Raw genomic sequence first — 25,647 nt, forward strand, 5'->3', positions numbered from 1 at the left:
AGACTCTGGTGACATTATCAGAGCATTATTACCCCCATTTACCATGAATCACATTACCTAGTCCCATCAGCACCGCTCAAAATCAGATTTAGCGCTCACCTCCTGCCTCACGGACCACTCTGATTGGAGCATAACTCAATTCAGCACATAGTAGCAGTCCCATTGCTCTCATCTGCCCACAATCACTCTTACTGTGACCCCTTTGAGCAGTTCACCTGCAAAGAGGAGAATTTATAAGACTTCTCACTCTCTTTCTTCTTGATTTGGGTAATACTTTGTGGAGCTCTGAGTGTCTGACTGAGGAAGCTCATAGCTCTGGGATGTCAGTGTGGAATGGATGAGGAGTCTTTAAATCACAAAATGCTCTGGGCATTTTCTAACTCTTAACGAGCCCAGCTTCCTCTTTCTCTTCCTTTCAGTGCTTATCTTCCTGTTACTTTTCCTCGCACTATATTTTACTTGACATACTTATCCTAAATTTCACCTCCTCCTTACCTCCCCTGCTTGCTTATCTCCCTGTTTGACGTCATGGCAATGGTTGTGCACAATCATTTAAACTGCACTGTTTAAATTATTGTGGTCAGTACGATTGTTTTTAAAGAATTTAATATTTTTATTGAGCAAGGATGCATTACACTGATGAAAAATGATAGTAACGACACATAATGTTGTTTCTTTTAAACATTTTTTTTTGAAGAAAATGTTTCACAGTTTCCACAAAAATGTTAAGCAGCACAACTGTTTTCAAAATTTATAATAATAAGAAATGTTTCTTGAGCACCGATTTCTGAAGGATCATGTGACACTAAAGACTGGAGTAACGATGCTGAAAATTCAGCTTTTTAAAATAATTGTAATATAGAAATGTTATTTTAGACAATATATAGTCATCATTATATTCTTATTATATTAGTGTTTTTACTGTATTTTTGATCAAATAATTGCAGTGTAAGTGAACATAAGAGACTTTTAAAAACTTACTGACCCCAAACTGTTGAATGGTTTATGAGTTTTTTGCACATACATCTTAAAGGCACATACTGTGCTGAGCAGACATTTCTGACTGAAGGGCTGTTATTTATATACACGCACACAGGCAGTCTGACTGTCTTTCCCACAAGCTTCATTCCTCTTCAGTTGTAATAGTATGATAAATGGCTTGGCGTTAGAGGAAATCTTTTGTATATTATTAGAGATGGGATTAGCGATGTTAATTCATGTATCCTATTATCGGCATATTAGATTAATTTCAAAGCAGGATACAGTGTTAGTGGTGCTCAGAGACGAACAGTGCTCTGGTTCTGTTTGCTTACAACTGCTTGAGACTTTTAGCAGTTGAATGTGTGCAGAACTCTGTCTGTCATGATGCCAGGTCTATGTTTACTCTCTGTCTTTGGCATGCTTAATGCCCGAACGACTTATCTTCCTGACAAAACCAGGCTCAGCCAGACCAGCTTTATGATCGCTTAAACACATTGTGCTTTGTTAGGCAAGTTTGTGTCTAATCATTTGAGTAATACTCAAAAAAACAAAAACAAAAAAAATAACAGGCAAGATTTACTTCAGATTTAATTTGGACGTTTTCGCACCCATTTTGCGTGTGTGTGTGTGTGTGTGTAGATTTGAATGATATAAATGTAATTAATTTAAATTAAGCATACATACATATAGCGTAGATGTTGAATAGTCATACATGGTAGACTTTCCTTTAAGACACATTTCAAAAGCCCAGTTATATGAAGAGCTGAATGTGGCCTAATCTGTGAAAGAATATGAACAAAATAAGAGATCCAGCCATACGCACAAACTCTTTCTACACAAACCATGATCATGGTGACAATAAATTGTTCATTTTTGATCATGAACAATTCATTTTGAGTAGAAAAGTAACTTTAAAGGGGACCTATTATGCAAAATTCACTTTTGCATGGTATTTGGACATAAATGTGTGTTGGCAGTGTGTGTACACAACCACCCTATAATGATAAAAATCCAACCACTCCTTTTTTTTAATCCCCATAAATCATAAGCAGTGTCTCAGAAAAAGCCGTTTCCAGATCCCTGGCAATGTGACGTCACTTTAGCCACAGGCCCCGCCCATGAATGTTGACAGACACTGCCGTTTTAACATAGAACCGCCCTGAGCGAGTTCACAGCGAGTCGTACAGTCCGCCATTGCTGCACTGACAAGAATGTCTCCCAAGCGTTTTAGGTGTTCTGTAGCTGGATGGATTAATCCACATAGCTCTCTCCATTTACTCCCCAAATCTGAGCCGCTGAAGACGAGGTGGATTAATTTTGATTTTGAAGAAAATGCTCCCTCAACTCTACCGAAATTCATCTGCGCGAATCATTTCACACCGGACTGCTTTTTGAATGAATATCAATACAAAGGGACAATACAAAACATACAGTCTCCAGAGTGATACTGGATACGGCAGTAATGAAGGTGAGAGCACTTTATTACAGTTCATCGGAGTTCACCACCCGAAAAGGGATAAGGTCTTAATATGTTTGTTTACTGTTAGTTGTAACGAGTGTTTCTGTGTACTTCGCTATGTATGTTGATGATAATGCAAGAGAGAGAGAGAGAGAGTGTTTATGGATAATATTTTAATGCACACTTGCACTGTGTTTTAAGCTCTTACAGTGATTTTCTAGAGTGAAAACTGTTGCTTCATATTTTGTGTGAAGTACAATAAACATTATAAAACTCATCAGTAAACATGCCTGTTCTAATATAGTGGATAAAAACAAGAAGACAATATAAGTTATAACCGTAATTAAACTAAACTATACCTGTTCTATCTCCATGCAGCATATATTCACAGTTTCTGACATTATAGCGCGTCCTGACTGAATCCTGACAGGGGAGAACGAGCTCTTGAAGCTCCGCCCTCTTAGCGCAGCAGCTCATTTACATTTAAAGGGCACACACTGAAACGGCGTGTTTTTGCTCAACCCCAAAAAGTGGCAATTTTAACATGCTATAAAAAATTATCTATGGGGTATTTTGAGCTAAAACTTCACATACACACTCTGGGGACATCAGAGACTTATTTTACATCTTGTAAAGAGGGCATAATAGAAAAAAAAAGAAAAAAAAAGAAGTAATTTCAAAAAACAAGTTACAACATGGCAACAAACTGGTAAATAGTGAAAAAGCAACCTAATTATTCATGTTATAATAAAGTAGATTTTGCTTAATTTTATACATTTGAAACATATACTCAAATGTTTTTCTAATTCAAAATTGATCTTTGAGGACTCATTGTAAATATGACAAACAATAATGCTTATTTATAAATTAGGGCTTTAATTTTTGTATGTTTGAAATGAGTACAAATGCATAAAATGCAGTAAATGAATCATGGATGGTTAGTGAGTTAGTCTAAGCTCTTATGTTGACTGCATCATGATTTTGTGATGTAGGCTGAGGGGCATCTGCAGTCATGTGTCATTGTGTACGTCACTGATGACCTTGACCATGTAACTCTCGCTTCCCCCCCTCACGTCTGGACATTGTGGATCTTTCCTAGGAAATTCTGAGGCGAGAGAGAGAAAATGACAAACAGATAGAACTGCTGTAGGAAAGATATTGTCACGTGAAAATATTATATCTACATTTGTCGCTCATTTGAACTACTGATCTTTCCCCTTTGAGTCAAGTACAAACTATGCTTATCTTGCTAATCTCATTTATGTGTAAACACTGCAATAGCATTACAATACGATTTTGTTTATAGACAAGCTTAAACTCTAATCCCAAGCAATGTGAACAATGCACACCTTGGCTCATGGTTGTCATAGTTAAGCCATCACAGTGGCAGTTGCTACGCGTATCATCAGTACAGTTGGTATCCTGAACCATTTGTCAGCATCCTTACATACTGGGAAAAAATGGTGCAGATGCTTGAGGTTTACGCATGACTGTCCAAAAGAGTTACAACTGTTCCCATTCATGCTCATAGTGCCTGTGAAAGTGATATTTGACCCTTAACAAGTTTAATTGAATACTGGTGAAGATTGGAGATTTACAAGAGCTGTAGACTGTGCAAAATAGATTTCATAGCAGAGCTACAGGCTAATAAAGTTACAGAGTAGCCAGACTGTGGTACAGAGGCGAGTGTGTGGAACACATTGTGTATTAGAGCAGCCTTGACCTGCACTTTCTGCTTACCAATTGCCATGATTACAGTAGTTGTGTGTTACTTCTAGCACAGTTAGTGGCAGTTTACACACAACACAATCTTGCGTTCAAAAATGTGAGACGCAGCACCGCAGAATGGCAAGGAATGCAAGGTCTCAAGACATAGATGGTCAGCATCCAAATATGTACAGTAACAGTGTGTGAAAAGATGTCCAAATTCACAGTATTCATAAAACGGGAAAGGAGTTGTAAATGGCACATGATGAATGTAGTATGTCCAGATTACATTTATACAACACACATTCATACTACGTATATAGAACATACTTTATTAATGGTCACGCAGTAAGTACTTATTCAAAAGAAGCATGCAGCCATGTTTTAAAAGTTGAACATGTCACTCTTGCATAGAGCAGACAAATAAGTCCATGAGAGAAGCAAAGCTTTTTTAAACTTCTAAATCAATTGTTTCTCAAAATAATTCAAAGTGCTAAATTTCGCACAAAAAACACACTCTGTGAGATATGGAGCGTACACATACAAACACTTATAAAAAAACATTTTTCCTTAAGGTTAATGTATAGGCCTCAGCAGCTGTGGATGAACTCATAGTATTGTTGACTGATGTATATGTTCACTGTGCTGCTTAAATGACCCTTTTGGGGCTTTATGCACATAAAAAGACAACTTGTCACATGTAGCCTGGTTTCATTCTGCAGTGATCCTCTTATGGCTCCCTATAGAAGCAAGACTCTGCACATCTGACATTTTAACTGCTGATCTCATGCAATGGCCTTTCACTTCAATATATAAACCTGTTAAAATGAGCCATGGGTCTCATCTCGCTGAGGCGCATCTCTAAAAGTCTAAAAGTTGCTCACGATCCTTTCCACATATTATGTGGAACTAACTATAACTCTTATGTCATATTGCGTTAGAGATTATCAGAGAAGTAATGCTGCATTCCATTTATCTCAGAAGCGGGATGTCGTCACACCAGAGTTAACCGTGATCCAATACAAACACATAAAAAAAGCAGTATTTTGCACAGATAATGCTGAAGTTGGATTGTACTGTGTGCACCGAGTTTATTGAGACAAACAGAAGTGCTAATAAACAATATGAAGATTTCAGATGCAAAAGCCTCTAGTCTAGTGCAGTCTGAAATTTTCTTATAAATTGAGCATTTTTATCAAGCTCGTATGTTTAGGTTCAGTAATGTCACTTTAATGGCAATTGATAGGTCCTTTTCATTGCCATTTAAACTTAAAATAACAGAACATAAACATATGAGCTTGATAAAAATGCTCATTTTAGAAGAAAATTTCAGATGGCACTTAGAGGCTTTTGCATCTGAATTCTTCATATATTACTACTGTTTTACAACAGTTGATTCGCTGAGCAGCCATTTTGGGGTTATTGCGGTTCCCCAGAGTATCCCAGTCACAACTCCAACTTGAGGTGGTGTTCCAGTTAAAAGTTCTCACTGGGAACTAGGAATTTCCAACTTGTGAGCACAAATGCAACACACCATATGAACACTGTTGTTGTAATATCTTTTTGCACATAAGCGATACGTTTTTAAGATGGTGTGTCAAGTTTAAAAAGTTAAACCCCAGGGAGTCGCAAGGAAGTGCTAGGGAAAAAGTGTAAAAAAAAAAAAAAATATGTAGATTTAAAACAAGATTAAAATAATTAAATAAAACTATATATATATATATATAGCATTAGTCCCACTTATTTGCAGGATCTGTTTCATTAGAATTATCTACACACACACATTGGACTTGGCACAGGTTTTACACCGTGGACCTTCTTGGTGTAAGGCAACAGTGCTACCCATTGAGCCACCATGCTGCCCGATTAAGTAGGAACTAAATATTTTGTTAATAATGTTTTAGACACACTGTATTTATAATATTTATTTTACAATATAAATTGGGTCTTTGTACAAAAAAAACATATACAGGTAGATACCTTATAAATTTTAGGATGGGGGTCTCTTGCATGAGGATGATCACATTTGGGGGTCCATTGCATCTAAAAAAGACTGAAAACCCCTGGTCTAGAGATGTGCTTTTAAAACTTCTTATAACTCAAACACTGTATTTTTAGAACACCGAAAGACACAAGCTCAAGTCTGTTTAGCACGTTTACATAGAAAAACAATGAAAAAGCAGCGCAGTGAAATGCAAAAACACATTCTGTGTGAATGGCCCCTAAAGGTGTTGGTTGTTCACATTTGTATGAGGCTGTTTGTAAGAATATTCTTCTCCTGGGGCAGTGACAAATAAGCTATGTCTCCCAGACAAACACTCTCAGGTAATGACACAGCTTTCTACCGGTCAGAAACTGTAATGCACATTCAGTGCTACAACTGTGAAGGAAATGCATGTGTGTTATTTGTGTTGCACATGTAAATAAGCTGCTATATTGGTCCTGCCATTTGGAGATTAGTCTCTTATGGCTGCCTATGCTGATAGAGGAAATGGATAGAGCTAGAGACATGTGATTGGCGTCACAGTTACTATTCATTTAGTGATGTGTGCGTTTCATGCATTATGTATGTGGGAGCTTGTATGTTTACATGTACATATTCTTGGCTTCCTCTCTAGAATCCCTCTGTGGACCACATCACATTTTGTGACGTGTCAGGAAATGAGCGACACTAGAAATAGGCACTATACAAAGGAAACATGCATTATGCATTTTGTATTTTCACTACAGCAGAACACTCATTACTCATAAAAAGTTAATTATTGTAATTTACTTCATCATATCTGCACTATTTCAGGATTTACAGCTACTGTCTGATTATACCAAGAACAAAATGTCAACCTTGATTATTCCTGTCTTTTTTAGTAGTTATATAAGCTTTGTGGAATTATTAAAAGAATAAGAAAAAATCTAAGAGCTCTTTTTGATTTTTATAAATAGGCTGATCTAACCAAGTGTGAGAAGTGAATTATTGAAGCACAGGGTGCGCTGAGCTCTGTCTCCACTCATCAAAGCACCGCAACGCTTTTGGAATGTACAGTCTATATTTACACATGTAAAAAAATGTCTTTGACAAAAATAATACAAAACAAAGCTGTTGTTTATCTCTATTAATGCCATTTATATCCATGTTTTTTGGAGTTTGAGAATAATGACTGTTTGTTATGTATTTATGATTGTCATGGTACACTGAATAAATGTCTTTGTGCGATTAAAAGGAGCATTGTTTGCTATCTTGGCCATTCTTTGTCCATAAAACAATGGACTCTAAACAAGTCACATGTCCGTCTCTGAAATCTCAATCTGACATATTAAATGAATAGTTCAATGTAAAAAATTAAAAATGGCCTTTAGCCCCGTTGTACCCTATATATTGCAGAAAAAATATGATTTTATTGAACATTGGTGGACCAACAGATTTTGTGTGAAAATAAATCATAAAAGTGGTTTGTTTGTTTGTTTGTTTAAAAATCGTATAAATGTATGAGGTGATAAGGTGGGCTTTTTACCCCACACAAAGTATTTATACAAATAATTTAGCTAAAATAGTATGTTTTTAATAATGTCAAGTTAATACTTGTTCAAAACAATCACTTTAGCAAAGTACTATTTTCTGTTTATTTTGATTCAATCAGTTTCAATTAAATTTTCACTTTATTGTTGGAATTTCTTCCAAAACTTGTCTCTCATCCCACAGCGTTTACTTTCTCACATTATTTCGCATCAATACGATGTGCTAATAGACACCACTTGATACACAAAACCACATAAAGTATTTAAATACACATCCAGCTGTAATGCTTCCCTTCTTCAGAATCCTGAGGCTTACTTAGACCCCCAATTCTGGTTTATTAAATAAAATAATATGATAAATAAAAATTCATTTTTGTTCAATAAATATACTGTCATTAAAAAGTTCATTTTTAAATAAAGAAACAAAATTATTTTAAATAATAATAAAGATTCTGAAAGCATTCAATGACATAATTTAATATAGTTTTACAGTAGTAACAAAAAATATTATATTTTATTATATGATATGATTAATATCATATTTTACCCCAAATACCGTACTTTTACATCCTTCTGTTATTGAAAAACTTTTTGTTTCTTATTGAAATTTTTTTTGTGTCATCTATCAAATGCGCCTTTTACCCCGGTGTCAATGTCAAAAAAGGAGCAGCATCAGCCTTATATGGTCTGAGCCTAGTTACATTAAGTCTGCTTTGTAACTAAGCTTTTGGTAACTGATGAGACCAGTAGGAGTGTTGTTCTGGCAGTGGTTATGGCTAATAGCTCTAAACTTGCACATTTGGCCATGACCCAGTGGGTTGAATGGAGGACAGCTAGTGTCTCTGGCCTGACACAGCCTGGCATGTAACCACAGTATTTGAGGGTGTAAAAAAAAGTAGATATTTTCTAATTTTAGAACCAAACAAAGTTAAGCTGCTGTTTTGAAGGTCATGAAGTAGCCACCATTGTTGTTTTATTTATTTAGGCTGCTTTTAAAATAATCCATTCTGTTATGATTTAAAATTTCAAAGGCTTTTCCTTGTATACATACTTAATTTTGACTCAGGGGGAATTTCCACTTTTTATAGTCTTTGGGTATATTCTAAATTAACAACATGTTGCTGTATTTGATTATGTCTTTGGAAAAATCTTGTGCTACCTTTCTAGCGTGCATGCACTCATATACTTTCCTGAAAGGGTCACATAATGTAATTGCAATGCACTTTTAATCCACCTGTTTTCTCTTTGTAATTTTCAGCAAAGCACTATTTCAGTGTGCCACTGATCAATGCATTTAATCTCAGCATAAACAGTCTCCTCTCTGCTGCATTCCCCTGTGGCTCACACCATACTAAAGCTCAATTGTGTTTCCTGCCAGTGTTTGATTTATAGCTGCTCAGTGCTTTGGTATATTTTGTGTGGAGTAGCTATGTTTGGGACCACCGTCATGTTTAAAAGGACAGGTCACTTGGGGCTCTGTGAACTATGATTAACCGATATTGTGTATGTACTGATTTTCTTCTTCTTCTTGGCCACATAAAAAAAAATGGCCACCAGCAATCAATAAAATTTTAGTGGCTAATAACCTCAAATCTGAATGGCCTACTGTTACGAAAATGAATACATTCATTAATCTTGTGAAAACTAATAAATGTACCAATGTTTGTAAAAATTGGCCACAAGGTGGCACTATAATAAGCAACTTTGCGTTTTTTGCTAATAACTCTACAACTGGCGTGATAGAATCAAAATTCTTGTTTTTCTCTCAATTCTTACCTTAAGTCCTAACAAGTGTATAACTCATATTTATGCATTCATCCACCATTCACTAATATTGTGAAAAACATCATTTTTGAAATCTTCCTTGGCCATTTGTCAGATCTTTTTAGCAGATACGATTTGATTATTTGATGAGTGTTGCCCGCTATGACTATGCCTATATCTTGTGTGTGCAATACCCAAACTTCTCAAAGCTTTGTACATATGGAGACCAAGTGATTCTGAGACAAAAAGCTTAGTTTCATGACCTTATGATGCTTGGGGGGTTAACAGCAAATTCTAAACTATCAGCCATTTCAACTGAAAAATGATGGTTTTGATATTAAAAGGACAGTTCACCCAAAAATGAAAATTCTGTCATCATTTACTCACCCTCAAGTTGTTCCAAACCTGTACAGATTTCTTTGTTCTGTTGAAAGGAAGATATTGTGAAGAATGTTTGTAACCAAACAGTTGATGAACCCCATTTACTTCCATAGCATTTTTTCCCATACTATGGAAGTCAATGGGGCCCATCAAATGTTTGGTTACTGACATTGTTCAAAATATCTTCTTTTGTGTTCAGCAGAACAAAGAAAATTATACAGGTTTGGAACAACTTGAGGGTGAGTAAATGATGACAGAATTTTCATTTTTGGTGAACTAACCCTTTAATGTTGTCAGTTAGAGGAGCAATAGGATAAGGAATCTTTTAAGCCTGTTGTTTTTCTATCAGTTTCCATCACTTTGAATGGAAATAAATGCATAATAGCTCTAATTGTGATGCTTTGACATTCGACACGGCATCTCTTCTGGAAAAAAGTGCCTTATAATTGTGTGGTTTAATGGGTGTCATATATACAACTATATTATAAGTATATTTTAATGCCTCATTGACTTATTGACTCTAAATGATCTCAGTTTTGCAACTATTTATTTAGTGGTTTGGATTTGTGTGTCGAGATTCTCAATAGGACCTCCAAACTTGCCTGACCTCCAGAGTGTTTTCGTTAGCTGTGGAAACTGGGCACTTCAAGGCAAGAACTTCCAGAGTAAATAAAGCCTCTAGAAACTAGATAAGGTCTATTGGTTTTTAATTCAGCACAGATGAAGATAGACAGTGAAACTGGATCGTTTTCTCCTCTGTTCTGTTCCCTCCCTCAGGTCTCTGAGATTCACTATGTTTTCTACTCTAACACCCCCCATCCCACACACACACACACACACACATTAAATACACCAATAGTGTTACTTTCCAAACTACTCTCACCTATATATATAGATCACCTAAAGCATGTTTTACTCAATAGAGCATCTTAAGCATGTTGATGAAAAGAAAGTGCAGAAAATTGTGAAGTCAAAGTCATATAGCCAAAGAGAAGAACAGATAAAAGAGAACACTGTATCAGATCCATCTGTTGGCAGTTCCTGATTGTTTTTGTTCGCAGAGGTGCAGCTCTGAACTCTTTTTATGTTTATATTTCTCCATGGTGCCTCATGTACTGGACTTCTTCAGCTGACCTATGATTGTGAAGTGTTGCAGTTGCTGTAAATCAAAAGCTCATAAGGACTTTGGCATTTGCATAGATGATTTATGCATTTATGTTCATTCCATTAACCAACATCGTCAGGGCAACACACATGTATACTAAACACCCTAATGTATGACTGGTAAATAAAATAACAGACATGATGTCTGAAAACATATTTTTTATCATGTGATGATAAAGCTGAATTTTAGGCATCATTACTCCAGTCTTCAGAGTCACATGATCCTTCAGAAATCATTCTAACATACTGATTTGCTGCTCAAGAAACATTTATTATTATTATCAATGTTGAAAACAGTTTTTGCTGCTTAACATTTTTGTGGAAACAATGGTACCATTCAAACATTTGTGGTAAGATTAAAAAAAAAAGCGAGAAATTAATACTTTTATTCATCAGTGATGCATTAAATTGATCAAAAGTGACAGTGAAGACATTTATATGTTACAAAAGATGTTTAATAAATGCATTAATAAATTTAATAAATGAATGTAATAAAGGAAAATAAATTCTGTTCATTGAACTTTTTTTATTCATCAAAGAATCTTGAAAAACGTATCACCATTTCCACAAAAAATGTTAAGCAGCACAACTGTTTTCAACATGTTTAATAGTAAGAAATGTTTCTTAAGCAGCAAATCAGCATATTAGAATGATTTCTGAAAGATCATGTGACACTGAAGACTGGAGTAATGACGCTGAAAATTCAGCTTTGCCATCATAGGAATATATTGCATTTTAAATATATTACAACAGAAAACATGTTTTCATTTTACCATTTAAAAAAGATTTATTCTTTACAATTATTGATTTATTTTTGTGATTATATTCCACCTTCATTGTGAAGTATGCACATTCAGAGGAGCATTGGTGGGGCAGAGCATGTGATCTGCACTTTTCACTGTCCATTAGACTCTAACTACAGGCAGGCGAGCCTACTGGGCTTTCCCTCTGACATGCCTCACACTGTTTGTCTATGTGTGTGTTATTTCCAAGGCCATGGGAGTGTTTTCCAAGTGCTTGCTCTTCCATGAGCACACCTGAGCTCCGCGGCTGATGCGAAGCCTCAGGTTGCTCCGTGTCGAGAGCTGTCTAGGGTAACCATGCGCGACAATGCAATCGTGTTTTTCTGTCACTAATTCTCTTTTTCTGCTCCATTCTCACAGAACCATTCACTCTTCAGTTCGAGCTATAGCAGTCCCCTTCATCTTGGGCTTACATTAAACTCATTTACTTGGGTTTTTGAAGACATGAAAGAGACGTTCTGAGGTTTTCAGGAATCGGAGATTGATTTGCCTGTGCTAACAGACAGCATGCTGAATATCCTGATATCCTCGCTGGTCGATGCGGATCGTAACATGCGATGGAGGAGGATTGAGCGATTGTCCTCGTTGGCAGTATTTATCATTCTATTTCTTTGTGTTGTTGTTTTCTGTGTTGCTTGGGTTAGTGATAGTCAGGATTCCTGGTAATAAGCTGTGTTTGTGTTTCAGTTCATTTTCTGGTCTAGTCATTTGTGGCTTATAACATCATCATCCCTTTTTACATTTAATTTCATTTAGCACATGGTGATTCATAACAGTGTGTCTTTATACATGTTTACATTATATTTGGTGACGGCACTAAGAATGTTGGATAATAAATGTATAGGCTTTTTATTTATTTGTGGGCTGTGGTCATTGAAAACCTTTGTTTTCCTGAATGTTTTATAGCTCTTTCCTGTCACTTCCTCTTTTTTCCTCTGATTCCTGAAGCATAGCTATGGGAGAATGTGACCTCTTACACCAAGTTATTTTGGGTTTAACCCTCTGGTCTGGTCTATGACAAGAATTTATCCAGCAGCATGACTAATCCAAAATATCCTTAGCCTCTCCCCTGGACCTGTCTGTCAATCATCAAAGTATTTGTGGAATTACATCTACAAGCACTGGCCTTGTGACCAATAGCTGATATGGACTTTTAATAGAGAACATAGTGTTCATTTAAGACTTTTTGACTGTGCCATCCATCTGAATGACGGTTACAAAAACTGTGGAGATTAGAGAGAGTTTCCTTCCTTTCTTTGTTACAGACAGTTTGCTTGCTGAATGTAAATTAAACCATTTTACTCTCTTGTTTGCAGATCTACGGGGACCTAAAGCATGAGCGCATTATCACTGACAACTGAATGATTGATTATACTCTTAATGAGTCAATGATATTTTGTGCTTTTGTGAGGTAGTTTTCTTTTTTCTTTCTTTTGTTATCAGTTACAAACATAAGCTGACATTTTACAGTGAAAAGTACAGCCCATAATACTGATTTCAAAACAATACAAACAGCATTCTGAGGCCCTGTCCTATGGGAGGGGACCAGGAAACCACAGGAAGCGGTCTGTATTGCAGCAATTATGACCCGTTTGGTTTCCTGAGTGGTTTATCGACAAAAAAAAAAAAAAAAAAAACCTCGATCTAAAGGTTAAACCACACACAATCTCAGAAGTCTGTAAAACTAATTCAAAAGGCTAAGTTTTAGTAGGCATAACTAGTATGCCTATTAATGATATTGGTTTTGAACAGCATTACTGAATTACTAAAAATTACTTAATTCTTATATTATAGTTATCTTTCAATCGTTAACTCGTAAACAGTAAAAAAATATATATATTTTTTTGTGTTAAAATAGCCTACAGAAACCTATTAAACTTCTCATACCAAAAGCAAAGCAGCGAGGAACAACTGTGATCCACTTTACCTTGCTTCCCTCTCTCCATCCCATCCGCTCCCCGGTCAAAACGAAAAGATCAGGCACGGGGGCGTCCCTTTAGTTTCTATTTTTGCCTCTGTTGTTTGATGTAAAATAACGAGACATTTATCGCATAACTCGAGATATTAACACATTTAACCGCTGCTTACACATACAGAGTTAGAATTACATATCTTGGATTGAGGCTCACCCTGTCCCGGTTTCCACCCCACCACCCCCGCAGAACTGTAATGGTCCGTCCCAGTCAGACATGTCATGATTGTTGCTGGGAGAGGAGAGAAGCGAGGATCGAGCTCATCTGTTTGAAACTTCTACCGCTGTGGGACGTTCGCATTTCGCATATCTATATTATTAAACCTGTGGCGAGGTCGACTGTAGAGCCGCAAGGTTTTCTTGATTCATTTTTTTTCTTCACTTTTTAGAAAGAAAGAGAGAAGGGGACTATCGGAAGTTTGTGTATGTTCACGCGCAATAATAACGTAGATGATGAACTTTGGACTGCTGGATTTCTGTTGTGTTGACATGTCTTTTGGCGGTCAGAAGAAATAAACCCGCTTTGCCCGGCGCTGTGGCGGCTGCTGGGCAGGACGAAGGAGGAATATTTTTTTGGGGGGTGTACTTTTGGTGTAGTGATATTTAGCAACAGTCAACTTGCTACGCCGGGAGCCAACAAGATATCAAAATGTCTGCTAAAGCTGCCATAAATAAGGTAGGAAATGACTTTGAAGGCACTTTTCAAAACAATTTGACGGTTTATGAGTAATGGCCCTATTTAAGGGCAGTACACGTAGGAAAAGACGCATTATCCACACGAATGTATCCTGTTTTCCTTATAATTCACGTGAAAGTCAGAATCTTAAAGGAATAGTTCACCTAAAATTCTGTCATCGTTTACTAATCCTCATGTTGTTTCAAACATGTACGACTTTCTAGTCTAAGTGAAACTCCGAAGGCAGAATGACAGTCTCAGTCACCATTCACTTTCATTATGGAGGAAAGATGTAATGAAAGACTGTCATTCTGACTAACATCTCAATTTGTGTTGCACGCAAAGTTATACGGTTTAGGAACATTTTGCGTGAATTTTTCCTTTAAGAGTCTTGGACAATTAAAAAGCGTTCAAAGTCAATATTGAATCGATTGCGAATCGATACGTACCTGTTGATTATAAATGGCAGTTAAATGGCTTTCTGCCAGTACTTGTGTCTAAGTTGTGTGAAATTATTGCAGTTTATTACAGTAACTATTTTCTCGTTACTGAATATTGTAGACCAACTTTCTCTCGGGATAGTCGATAATGCGCACATAGGGAAATCAAAAACGCAAATAGTTTGTGTTTGTTGTTGTATGAACATTGTGGGCAGGATTTTGCAGGTGGTTTTGTGGTTCTGTGTCAGACAGACAGTCTGCGGAGAAGTCATTTTTGCGTGGGGTGCGGGTGTAAAGTGGCTCGCGAAGAACAATGACCCACATTATGTTTGTGTATGTGTTTATGCTGCTCTTGAGTGGGCTTCCTCTTCCACTGTACTGGGTGAGCAGCATATAGAAACAGGAATGTGTACTGCACATTCACTCATTCTGGTTTGGTGAGTTTCTCTTGATGAGGTGAAATGGTTACGTCATGATGTAACGCAATGGTGTGTATTGAAACTATATCCAGGAAACATTTCACACTAAGCAGATTTCATATGTATTATGATATATTTGATCAAACATAGAGTAAAAACAGTAGTCTTGTGAAATATTATTACAATTTAGAATAACCGTGAACGATTTTATTCCTGTGATGTCAAAGCTGAATCTTCAGCATTATTGCTTTAGTCTTCAGTGTCACATGATCCTTCAGAAATCATTCTAATATGCTGATTTGCTGCCTAAGAAACATATCTCAACAATTTTGAAAACTGTTGTTCTGCTTAATATTTTTGTGGAAACCGTGATTCAGGATTCTTTGAATGGAAAGTTCAAAAGAACAACATCCATTTGAAATAGAAATATTTTGTATCATTGTGAATTTCTTTACTGCCACTTTTGATCAATTTATTGCATCCTGGCTGAATAAAAGTATTCATTTCTTAAAAAAAAATACTGATCCTAAACTTTTGAATGGTAGTTAATTTAATATATTTAAGTTTCTGTAATATTGTACTACAATAGCATTAGGAAGTCCTTTTAATCACCAGATCCTATAGTTAGTATTACTGTTTATCCCTAAATAAACGTACAACTAAGCTGTGCTTGAGAAGACATAGCTATATTTTTCCAGGTGGAAATATTTATCTTGTCTATTTGAGCTGTGGATCTGTCTGGATGACCTTGTTTTTGTGTTCTAAAGTTTTGCTCGATCTCCCCAGGGTCCTTGATTCCTCTGTAAAGCCCGGGATACACTGCACGATTTTTGGCTGTCCCAGACGAAAGATTGCCATCGTGAAACAATCGTGGCAATTTCTGTGATCGTGGCTCTTTATCGGTGGTCCTATGTCATACAGTGAGAGAGGTTCAAAGACGGCTGAAGTCCCGGTCTTGCGACCAAAGATAGCCTACGATCATTTTCTGGCAGTGTCAATGATCATCACACAGCGTATTTGCTGCTACGACCTACGTCTACTGACCAGCCAATAAAAATGCGACATGAAATCAACGCGACATGGCGCTAAAACTTAAAACTGCTTACCCTTAGGCTCTTTTCCCTGCTTCTTTCGACGCTTCCTTTTTTTCAGCATATAAAAACTACAACTGCCAAAGTGTGATTCAACATGGTCTTTTTGTTTACCAATAGCGCATGCTGATGCCGTTTTATTCTTCTATAGAAACTTGCATCGTAGATTACGAGTCAATAGGTGTCATCATCGTACAGTCTACATGCATGTCGTACCCATGTTTAAAAGATCCATGTCGCACAGTGTGATTTGTAATGATAGGATTGCTAAAATCGTGCAGTGTATCCCGGGCTTTAGACATTGTCTTTTCTCTGTACAAAAGTCCTTTACGTACCTCCAACGACACCCCTTATATTGCATAGCTACTGCTTACCACGTTCCTCCTAAGGGCTTCTTTAGGACTTTTAGTTTTGATAGGGAGGTTTTTTTGAGTATGCATTTGTTTGAACTAGGCCTGTCACAATAACTACTTTTTGTTGGCCGATATATTGTCCCAGAAATAATTGTGATAAATGATGGTATTGTCATTTTAAGACCATTTTATGCTGATGAATATTTAATCACAATATAACAGCATCATAATGCAAGTAGGCCTTCACACTTTCAAATGACAATGAACTTTTAATTCTTAAGAATATTTATAATTGAATACTGGAATAGTGCAACACTGGAATTGAAGTGTCAAAAAAATTAAATATCCTAAATAAATGAAAAAAAAAAACAACAACAACAAAATAACTTGAATAAATAATATACCTTTACTAACAAAAGTGCAAAGTAACAAGTAGGAAAAAACCCCCACACACTTACAAATGCCCAAAAGGCACTTATATGGAGATTTTCCATCTACAGATTTTTCTCTGACCTTCTTTTCTCAGTAAAGTAAGGGTGCACACTATTGCTGAAAACATAAACCCTACTTTGCATTCAGATGTCCATATGAACAAAGGCACAGATGCCTCAACAGGGCATAACTGCTGCTAAATCTATTTTTCTAGAGGCATATTTTGTAAAAGTTGAACTTCTTTTAACTTGAGAGCCGCATGTTTATAATGCATAGATGCAAAAGATATGAGTGCAACGGTCAAACACGTCTGTCTAGCACGTTTACATAGAAAAGCAGTGGGAAAACAGCGCAGTGGAATGCCAAATTACACATTCTCATTGAAGATAAACTAGACACTCTTGACTGCTGCGTCTCGTGTGAAACAGCATTAACACTAGCTGAGAACGTGCACCATTTTGCGGTTTCACGCTTACATTTGCATCGGAACAGTGGATTGCGGCTTTAAAAAACTGAGTGGACTTATTGTTGTTATTGTTGTTATTATTATTGTTTGGACTTACTCTTCCAAATGTCTGTAATTGTCAGGAAAACACTTTAACGCCTCAAATGATGTCTCCTTTTTTCACCTGTCGATGTCCGCTCTGTGTATGAAGGAGCTGCCTGAGCCCTGCTTTCGCTTCCGACACGGAGAGCAGATCGGCAAAACGTTGGTGACTTTCAGTTTTATGTAAACGTAATGGGCAATATATCACAACATCAAAAATTATCGAGGTTCATATATCGTGCGTTAAGTCGATATAGCCTATTGATTATCACGGGCAGGCCTAGTTTTAACAGTTCTGGAAGACTTTTATTGAGATTCTAAATAAAATATGATAAAATCATAATTTCTTTTTTACATGTTTAACAGTCGAATTCAAAATCTTTTTGAATCACCATTTCATTTGAATCACTGAGTCACCATTTCGTACTGATTATGTCTGTTTGTTCTTGGGTAGAAAACTTCTTGTTAAACTAGATTGTCTCACTCTCACACCCTCTCTGACAGCATGCCATATTTGTTCTTGAGTAAATAAACAGTCTCTGCTTCAGGGAAAATATTAATTTGATCTAGGGGCAACTAATCTAGTGTCTATTTGCATGAAAATGAAGGCATTTAACGTGGAACACAACATACAGCCTCGATCACCTGTCTGCTTGTCCCATGCACAAAATAAAAGAGAAAATGATTTGTATTAATACTATAAATAGGCCCCTCAAGCTTGTATTCATAGTCAAAGCAGAAAGAGTGAGAGAGAGAGAAAGCTCTTGTCCTCCGTTTCTGTTCTGGAGAGGTTATGTTAATTACTGCTGGAGCCTCTGGCCCTCTTTGAGAGCTTGCAGAATGGGGTTTTTAATCATCAGAGGACAAACATATCTCCACTTTACTAATGTACCATACATATTAGAAAAGAGCATGCAGTTTCAATTTCTTCTGCTGGAGAGGGAATGTTTGTTTCTTTGTCTATAACTCCCGCAAAAATCTGAAGATAAAACTGTAAACGTTGAAATCTGGCAGTGTAATGTGCTGTTTACAGAGACCTGTGTACTGCTCAGAGCCAATCAGACTCAAGTGTGTCTGTGTTGTTGGAAAGCTTGAGCGGTTCCCATGGTGAGGAACAGCACTGGGCTCCTGGTGCAGCTCCACCACAGGGCCTATATCTTGATGTGCAGCAGTGTTGTATTACAGTATTACTGCACATTAGCTGGCTGCCTTGTATCACTTATTCTATTGTCACCAGTTATCATAGATGTTTTATGATGAATGAGAGTGATATATCTGTGTTTAGAAGTATAGATAAAGTGGAAAGCCCAATTTGGTGTGTCATTTCCACATTTCATCTTAGTTTAATGCTCAACTAATGAGGACTTAATTAGGCTGTACCCTACTGTCACCCACTGTTAGCCCACCCCCCTCAGTCCTCCCCACTGGGCTTTCAGTGTTTTGGAACTGTCTGAGGCAGCCTGTACACGGCTTAGATCTTCACTGCATGTGACAGGAGAAAGCAAAAGTGTATGTGTGATCCTCTGCATGTGTCATCTCTTTGGTTTCTGTATAGTTGCCAGTAAGTTTGCAGCATTTTAAGAGTAGTCCAGTAATAAACGAATAGTGTGTGTATAGACTGTTTCATCGGACGCACGCACGTTGCCACAGTTACGCAACATGCCCAAAGTTAACTTCGGGTCTGTATTTGTTGATCGGGTCTGGTAGTAACTTTGTCAGATTTAAGTTTGGCCAAGTAACGGTTCTTTTCTTCTGCTGGTGGTAACCCAATATAGTACTGGCTAGCTAATGTAATTAACTTATTTATTTTGCTTGTTATCAGAAATAATCTACTCTAGAGGGACTCAGTTATTGATTGTTTGTGGAAGTCTATTGGAAGTTAAGTTTGGGCCACAAAACGTTTGTTTATGTTGTTACTGTTGAAACCGTCTATACTAGGGCTGGGCGATATGACAAATTTATCATATATTATCGCCTATTGATGATGTCTCGCAAGTATCGCAGTGTCAATTATAACAGTCAGTGAGGTTATAGCATTTATAAAACAATGAAAGAAATCTATGTAATGTCCCCATTTAGACAGCTATTTAGATGTGTGTGTGTGTGTGTGTGTGTGTGTGTGTGTTAGGACTTCATTTGAGGACATGAAATGAATGAACATGCAATAAATGGAACAATAATTGATGTATAAGTATATGATTAAATTGGCACAGCCCTAGTGCTTGTATGGTGTGTTGTTGCTTGAATTTTGCTTGAGCGTAATAGACCCTTTTCACAGACTGTGATGACGCGTTTTAACGGTCATCATCAATATCGTAAATCCTACACAGTTTTTTATATTTTCATTTTTAAAAAAACTTATGTACATTTATAACACTATACTTAGTATTATATTACCTTTGCATCAAAAAATTAGTTAACGCTGCTGTGAGGGTGTTTCTAATACAGCGGCTATGGGAGTGACAGTAAAATTGACATCTTTCTCTCTTCTGACTGCTGTTATCAATTGCTTTCTATTTTTTCCCTCTTTTTGAAAGTTGTGAAAACACTATTGTGGAGTTTTTCTTTTGCTATTTGAGCAAATGGAGAACACAAAAAATATATTTAATGTATTCTCTCATTCACCGCTATAGAATTTTACCCAACTATGACGACTTCCGCTTCTGAGAAACCCGGAAATGTGAAAAGGGTCTATTGTGGAGTTTATTGATTAGTTTATCTCTTAATCACTCTGCAATGACTGTTAGTGTTAGTGGAGCCGAATGGGGAATCTGTTTTATTTTATAAAATTGACATTAGAGGCCTTTAATGGGGTCACGGTCACAATTTTTTTTTTTTTTTTTCCCTTATTTATGTTTTGTCCCTTGAGGTCCACTTATGTTAGTAAATGTGCTAACAGTAATTTAATATGTTTTTGATGACGGTTTTCCATTTATAAATGTGCTGCACAAATGGGCTTGACTAAAATGATTTTTAAAAATGCTTTTGTAAAAGTTAACTTCAGCTGCTCATTTCTAAAAATCGGATCTTGCAGAGCTGTAGGTGCTACACAGAGACAGAAAGCACAAGGTTTGGTAGCCCCTCACATTTTACTTTCAATGTTAATTCTGCTGGTGTTTAAGAGTAATAGTATGTATTCTACTTCCTCCACATTACCTCATCGTGATTAGACCAGTTTTCATTGTTTGTGTGTAAATGTGGGCTGGCATTTGATAATGTTTTTATCTGTCTGACATCAGTAAGTTGTGGTTGTATGGAACAAGATATATTTGCTGCTTAGTTTCAATAAATGTTCTGTTTTCCACTGGGGAGAAAGTTTTGTGAAATTAATTAAGTTTTCATAATGAATCAAATTGTTATATCTGTAAGATCAAGTGAAATTTGATTTATTATGATATGACCCCTTTTAACTCAGATATTTCTGTTTTTTCTGCTATTTCAGAGATTTTCCATCACGTCTATCAGTACAACTTGATATACACCAATCTGGCTGAGAGAATAGGGCACATACAAAAAAAATCAGCTCTAATCTGAATCACATGTCGGGTCTTAGTGAACCTTCTTCTCTCAACCATGATAATACATAGCCCTACAGGAGATTGTGGGCTACAGTGACCCAGACGCTCACTCAGCACGATAAATTCCTTCATGTTACCTCAGCTTGAACTGGCTGAATATTTCAAACAGGTGCTGCCCATGTCTAGCTCTGTGTCTTCTGAACAGATCCATAGAGTAAGTCGCATTGATAAGGTGGATCATTTTCAACGGTATTGCCCCCTGTGTAATTGTTGTTTAAGTGATGGCTAAATGCAGACTGAGTTTGAAGAGATTACAGACCTCACAGCATTTATTTACTTCTGAGACTGAGATGGCTGTATTTATTTGATAATAGTCTGTTATTATTGTATCGTGTGTGCATAATGATAGTGATCGCTGCTAGATTTGTGGGAATGGAGTATGTGAGAGTGTTGGGATAATGATGGTCTTCGTTTGGAGGTTTGGTTTGTGTGTGTGAGTCAGTGGATTAGTGGTGTTGTGGTTTTTATGTGAATGCAAGTCTCTGAAAGGGAGCGATCACTCCTTTTAAGATACAGTACCTGACAAGCTCACTGTCACACGAAAAACTCAGTTGTAAAGCTCTCTTGTTTGTGTTTTTACTAGTGGGTGGTTTTTCTTGGCTCCTCAGTGTCTGTTGGCAGTCCAGATTTCCATTAGGCCTGACGTCTCAGACCCAGGTCCACTGATCTCAGCTTTGCTGTGTCCACGGCACAAAGCAGGTTAGCTGAGATTTAGTCTGTGTTTATGGAGCTAGGAAACTCTAGAAGGCTGTTTTGAAGATAACGCTTGAGCAATTTCCTCCACTTTTGCTGTGCCCCAGAAGCTTTAAGCAGCCGTTCTAGAGTATTACAAATACTGTTGTGAGCTCTTTTGACTTAATTTGACTTTCGACTTCTCTTTAGCTATTTTAATTAAAATTTTGTTATTGTAGATTTGTTTTAGGGTCTTGTGTATTTCAGCATAAACTGTATTTTTCTTGGATTTTGACTTGAATCTGAAGTTCTACATCTCTTCTTCTGCTTGTTTCAAACACTGAAAACAGGTATTGCCTTTCTCTATTATCTTTCTCTCTTCTTTGATGTTACATTGTGTCCAAGAATCAGTCCAAGTTTCTATTGATTTGTGAGCTGAATGATCAGGTAACTGGCAGAACCTCCCCAAAATTAAATACTTAAAAACTAAGTGCAAATAATATTTAGGGGATTTACCCCTAGTTTTGAGAACATATTTTAATATCTAGAGTAATTAATTCAGCATATTTAGGCCACACTGAACTGGTTTTCATTTAACAATCTTCAAGTTATAATTATATAATGAATAAAATAAATTCATATGTGAAATCCATAAATACATAATGATTTAAATAATTGATAATTATAAATAAGTTCTATTTATTTCAGCCTGAGAGGGAAATAATTGCATATGCCACATCGGGCATTCCATTGCAGACTTGATTATAATGAGTCATCTAGTTTTATGCAATCTAGTTTTGTTTTGCTTCAGTCTAGACAGACTTGAGTTTGTTGACAAACTTCACAAACTTTTTGTGTTGAGGAAATTATCCCACCTCTGGCCTCAGATGTTTGCTGTTCTTGGTTCAAGATCATCAGTTCCAAGAGGCAACCCTCCATTTTCTTGCATGCTATTTTTGTCTCAATGGTAATTAAAAAAAAAAGTAAAGTTTAGGCATACACATTATTGCGTTGCCTTTTTAATTACAGAAATGTTTTGTAAAATACAATACCATGTATACTTTTTTTTATTTTTTATTTCTTTGAACGAAAAAAAAAGTACCTTACTGACCCCAAACTTTTGAATGGTAGTGCATGTAAGGGATAACGTACAGTCAGCTGGTCATTATCTCAGGATCAGGATCCCAACCGAAATCTAGGAAAGAGTTAGAGTTTCATAGTGTAAATATTTCAGTAATAATGCTTATTATATATTATTAATAATATTTAATAAATAATAGAGCTGCACGTTTAATCTTTAAAGGGGACCTATTATGCAAAATTCACTTTTTTATGGTGTTTGAATGTGTGTCGGTAGTGCGTGTACACAACCACCCTATAATGATAAAAATCCACCCACTCCTTTTTTTAATCCCCCTAAAACCTCAACAGTCTCATAGAACAAGCCATTTTCATTTTCTGAGCAATGTGATGTCATATGCTTTAGTTTTGGAGTTATGAGTTTTTACTTTTGTGTATGTCACTCAAAAAAAACAACAAAAAAACAACACTCTAAAAATGCCTTCATGATGTAAAGGGTTAAAAATGCTAATTCATTCAGTAATGAAACAAGTGAAGCATTTATTCAAACCATTTTTCTCAAATAATTCAGATTAATTAAACATTTTAAATAAACTGCAGCAATTAATTTTTTGTCAGAACCTCTTGTAAATTACATGTTATTTTGTTTAGTTGTCTGTTCAGAATCATGGGAAAGTCGTGATCTCTGTTTGAAACCAAAGTATTGTGATTCTCAATTTAACCAGAATCATGCAGCTCTAGTATATATTTATATGGACTCATACATATAGACTATATTTTTATATGAAGGGGAGGCCCTAATTAATCCTGGATATTAATTATATACTGTAGTGGTGAAGGGAATTAATCTAGTGTTAGCTGCACCTCATTAACTCTCTGGTTGTCTATCTTGAGTCACAACACAGGCATTGTGGTGTAGAATGCCGCCTGTAAGAGCTTGGGAATTCCTTTGAGTGATCTCGGACTGGTCACGTGACCCTCAGCTAGGAGGCCTGTCCGGGGAGACTGCGGTTTCTGTGGGTCTGGGATATAAGCAGCACCAAGGTTGTCCTATTTATCATCCTCTTTCTGCTCTCACTGATCATTTTGCCCCTGTCCTCCCTTTGTTTCTCTTTCTTTCACTCTCTCTCTTACACACCCTGACAAAGGCACCCCTTGCTGAATGAGGCTGTTGTTGTACAGTTACACATCATTGTGGTTCTGTATGTGTGTGTGTTTTGCATCACAGACTCTGGCTGTGGAATTCAGATGTGGGAACAGCCTCGTTTTGGTCATCAGCACAGAGCTCAGAACATGGACATAATAGAGACAATATCTAATAAATTATTTCACCACCTCCTGTATACAAAACTTAACATTATGACTGTTAACGTGCAGTTATAACCTGTACACTAAATCGGCCTCTGCTAGTGACTTTTTTTTAAGAAAGTTCTTTGGTTTTCTTCCTGTTCATTTATTAACATCATCTACTCCTGTTCAAAACTTTGTCAGTAAGATTTTTATTTTTTATTTTTATTTTTTATTTTTGGGAAGAAATTAATACTTTTATTCAGCAACAATGCATTAAATAGATTTAATGTGACAGACATTTATAATATTCAATTAGTTCTATTTAAAAACTGCTCTTCTTTTGAAATTTCTATTCATTAGGAAATGCTGAAAAAACTGCAGCAGAACGGTTTTCAACATTGATAATAATAAGAAATGTTTCTTGAGCACCAAATTGGCATATTATAATGATTTCTGAAGGATCGTGTGACACTAAAGCTTAGGCTACCTAGGAATCCATTAGACTGCTTTGCTATCACAGGATATTTTAAACTATATTGACATTTTAAAATAAATTAAAATAGAAAGGTTATTTCACATTTCAACACTATTTAACAATATCACTGCTATTCATAGTTGTAGTGCATTTCAATATTAACATATTTTCATCTTTGGAGACATCAAATTTCATAAAGACTTTTGTTGCCAGAGATGAACACAACCAGCAAACATAACTTCAAAGCAAACCAGATTCAGTCTGTCAGTAGCCAAGCTAAAGGTGACAGATTTTATTTTATTTTTGATCAATTACTAATAGCATTTTAATATATAGGCTCTATTTTCGCTTAACCAAGATGGTGCTAAGGTGGATGGCGTTCTCGTTGTGGAGCTCTCCCAGTTGTTTTATTGTTTTTGTTAGTTTGTCTTATCTTTTTATTTACCAGAGGTAAACTGCTGAGTGCTCGACAGTACACACCACCCAATCTTCTACTGGTTTTTGATTATTCTGACATTTTGCTGGACATTGTAGTTGGCAGATCAGCAGCACTGCTTAAGCGCTCCAAGACACGCAAGCATAGGAAGAGAGCCGGCACGTTGGTCAAGGTTTGACAGTGTGGCTTTAGAACCGTGCCTAGTATCCATCTGGTGAAGGACTGTAAAGAGATGGACCGAAGAAGCAGACCAGGAACTACAAACCTGCTTCGACTGCACTGATTGGAGTGTTTTTGAGGCTATTGCCACTGATCTGGATGAGCTCACAGATTAGGTAACATCATATATCAGTTTCTTTGAGTCTTGTATAATCAGGCTAAAAACACATTGACAAAAGATTTGTCTAAATCGAT

General features: G+C 36.5%; 1 protein-coding gene across 16 annotated transcripts in view; it reads left to right on the forward strand.

Moving 5' to 3' along the window:
- Positions 1-25,647, forward strand: part of tjp1a (tight junction protein 1a) — a 164,174-nt gene that overhangs the window by 74,568 nt on the left and 63,959 nt on the right. The window contains exon 1 of one of the 16 annotated variants that reach the window (XM_051898747.1): positions 12,310-12,363. The exons of 14 other annotated variants lie outside the window; for them this stretch is intronic. In XM_051898747.1, coding sequence (XP_051754707.1) covers positions 12,325-12,363 — 39 coding nt within the window. In that variant the 5' untranslated portion in view covers positions 12,310-12,324. Of the gene's footprint in view, positions 1-12,309; positions 12,364-14,005; positions 14,421-25,647 lie in introns of those variants that run through there. One more of the 16 variants, XM_051898748.1, reaches the window with a different exon arrangement.

Source organism: Ctenopharyngodon idella, chromosome 7, assembly GCF_019924925.1.
Source record: "Ctenopharyngodon idella isolate HZGC_01 chromosome 7, HZGC01, whole genome shotgun sequence".
NCBI lineage: Eukaryota > Metazoa > Chordata > Actinopteri > Cypriniformes > Xenocyprididae > Ctenopharyngodon > Ctenopharyngodon idella.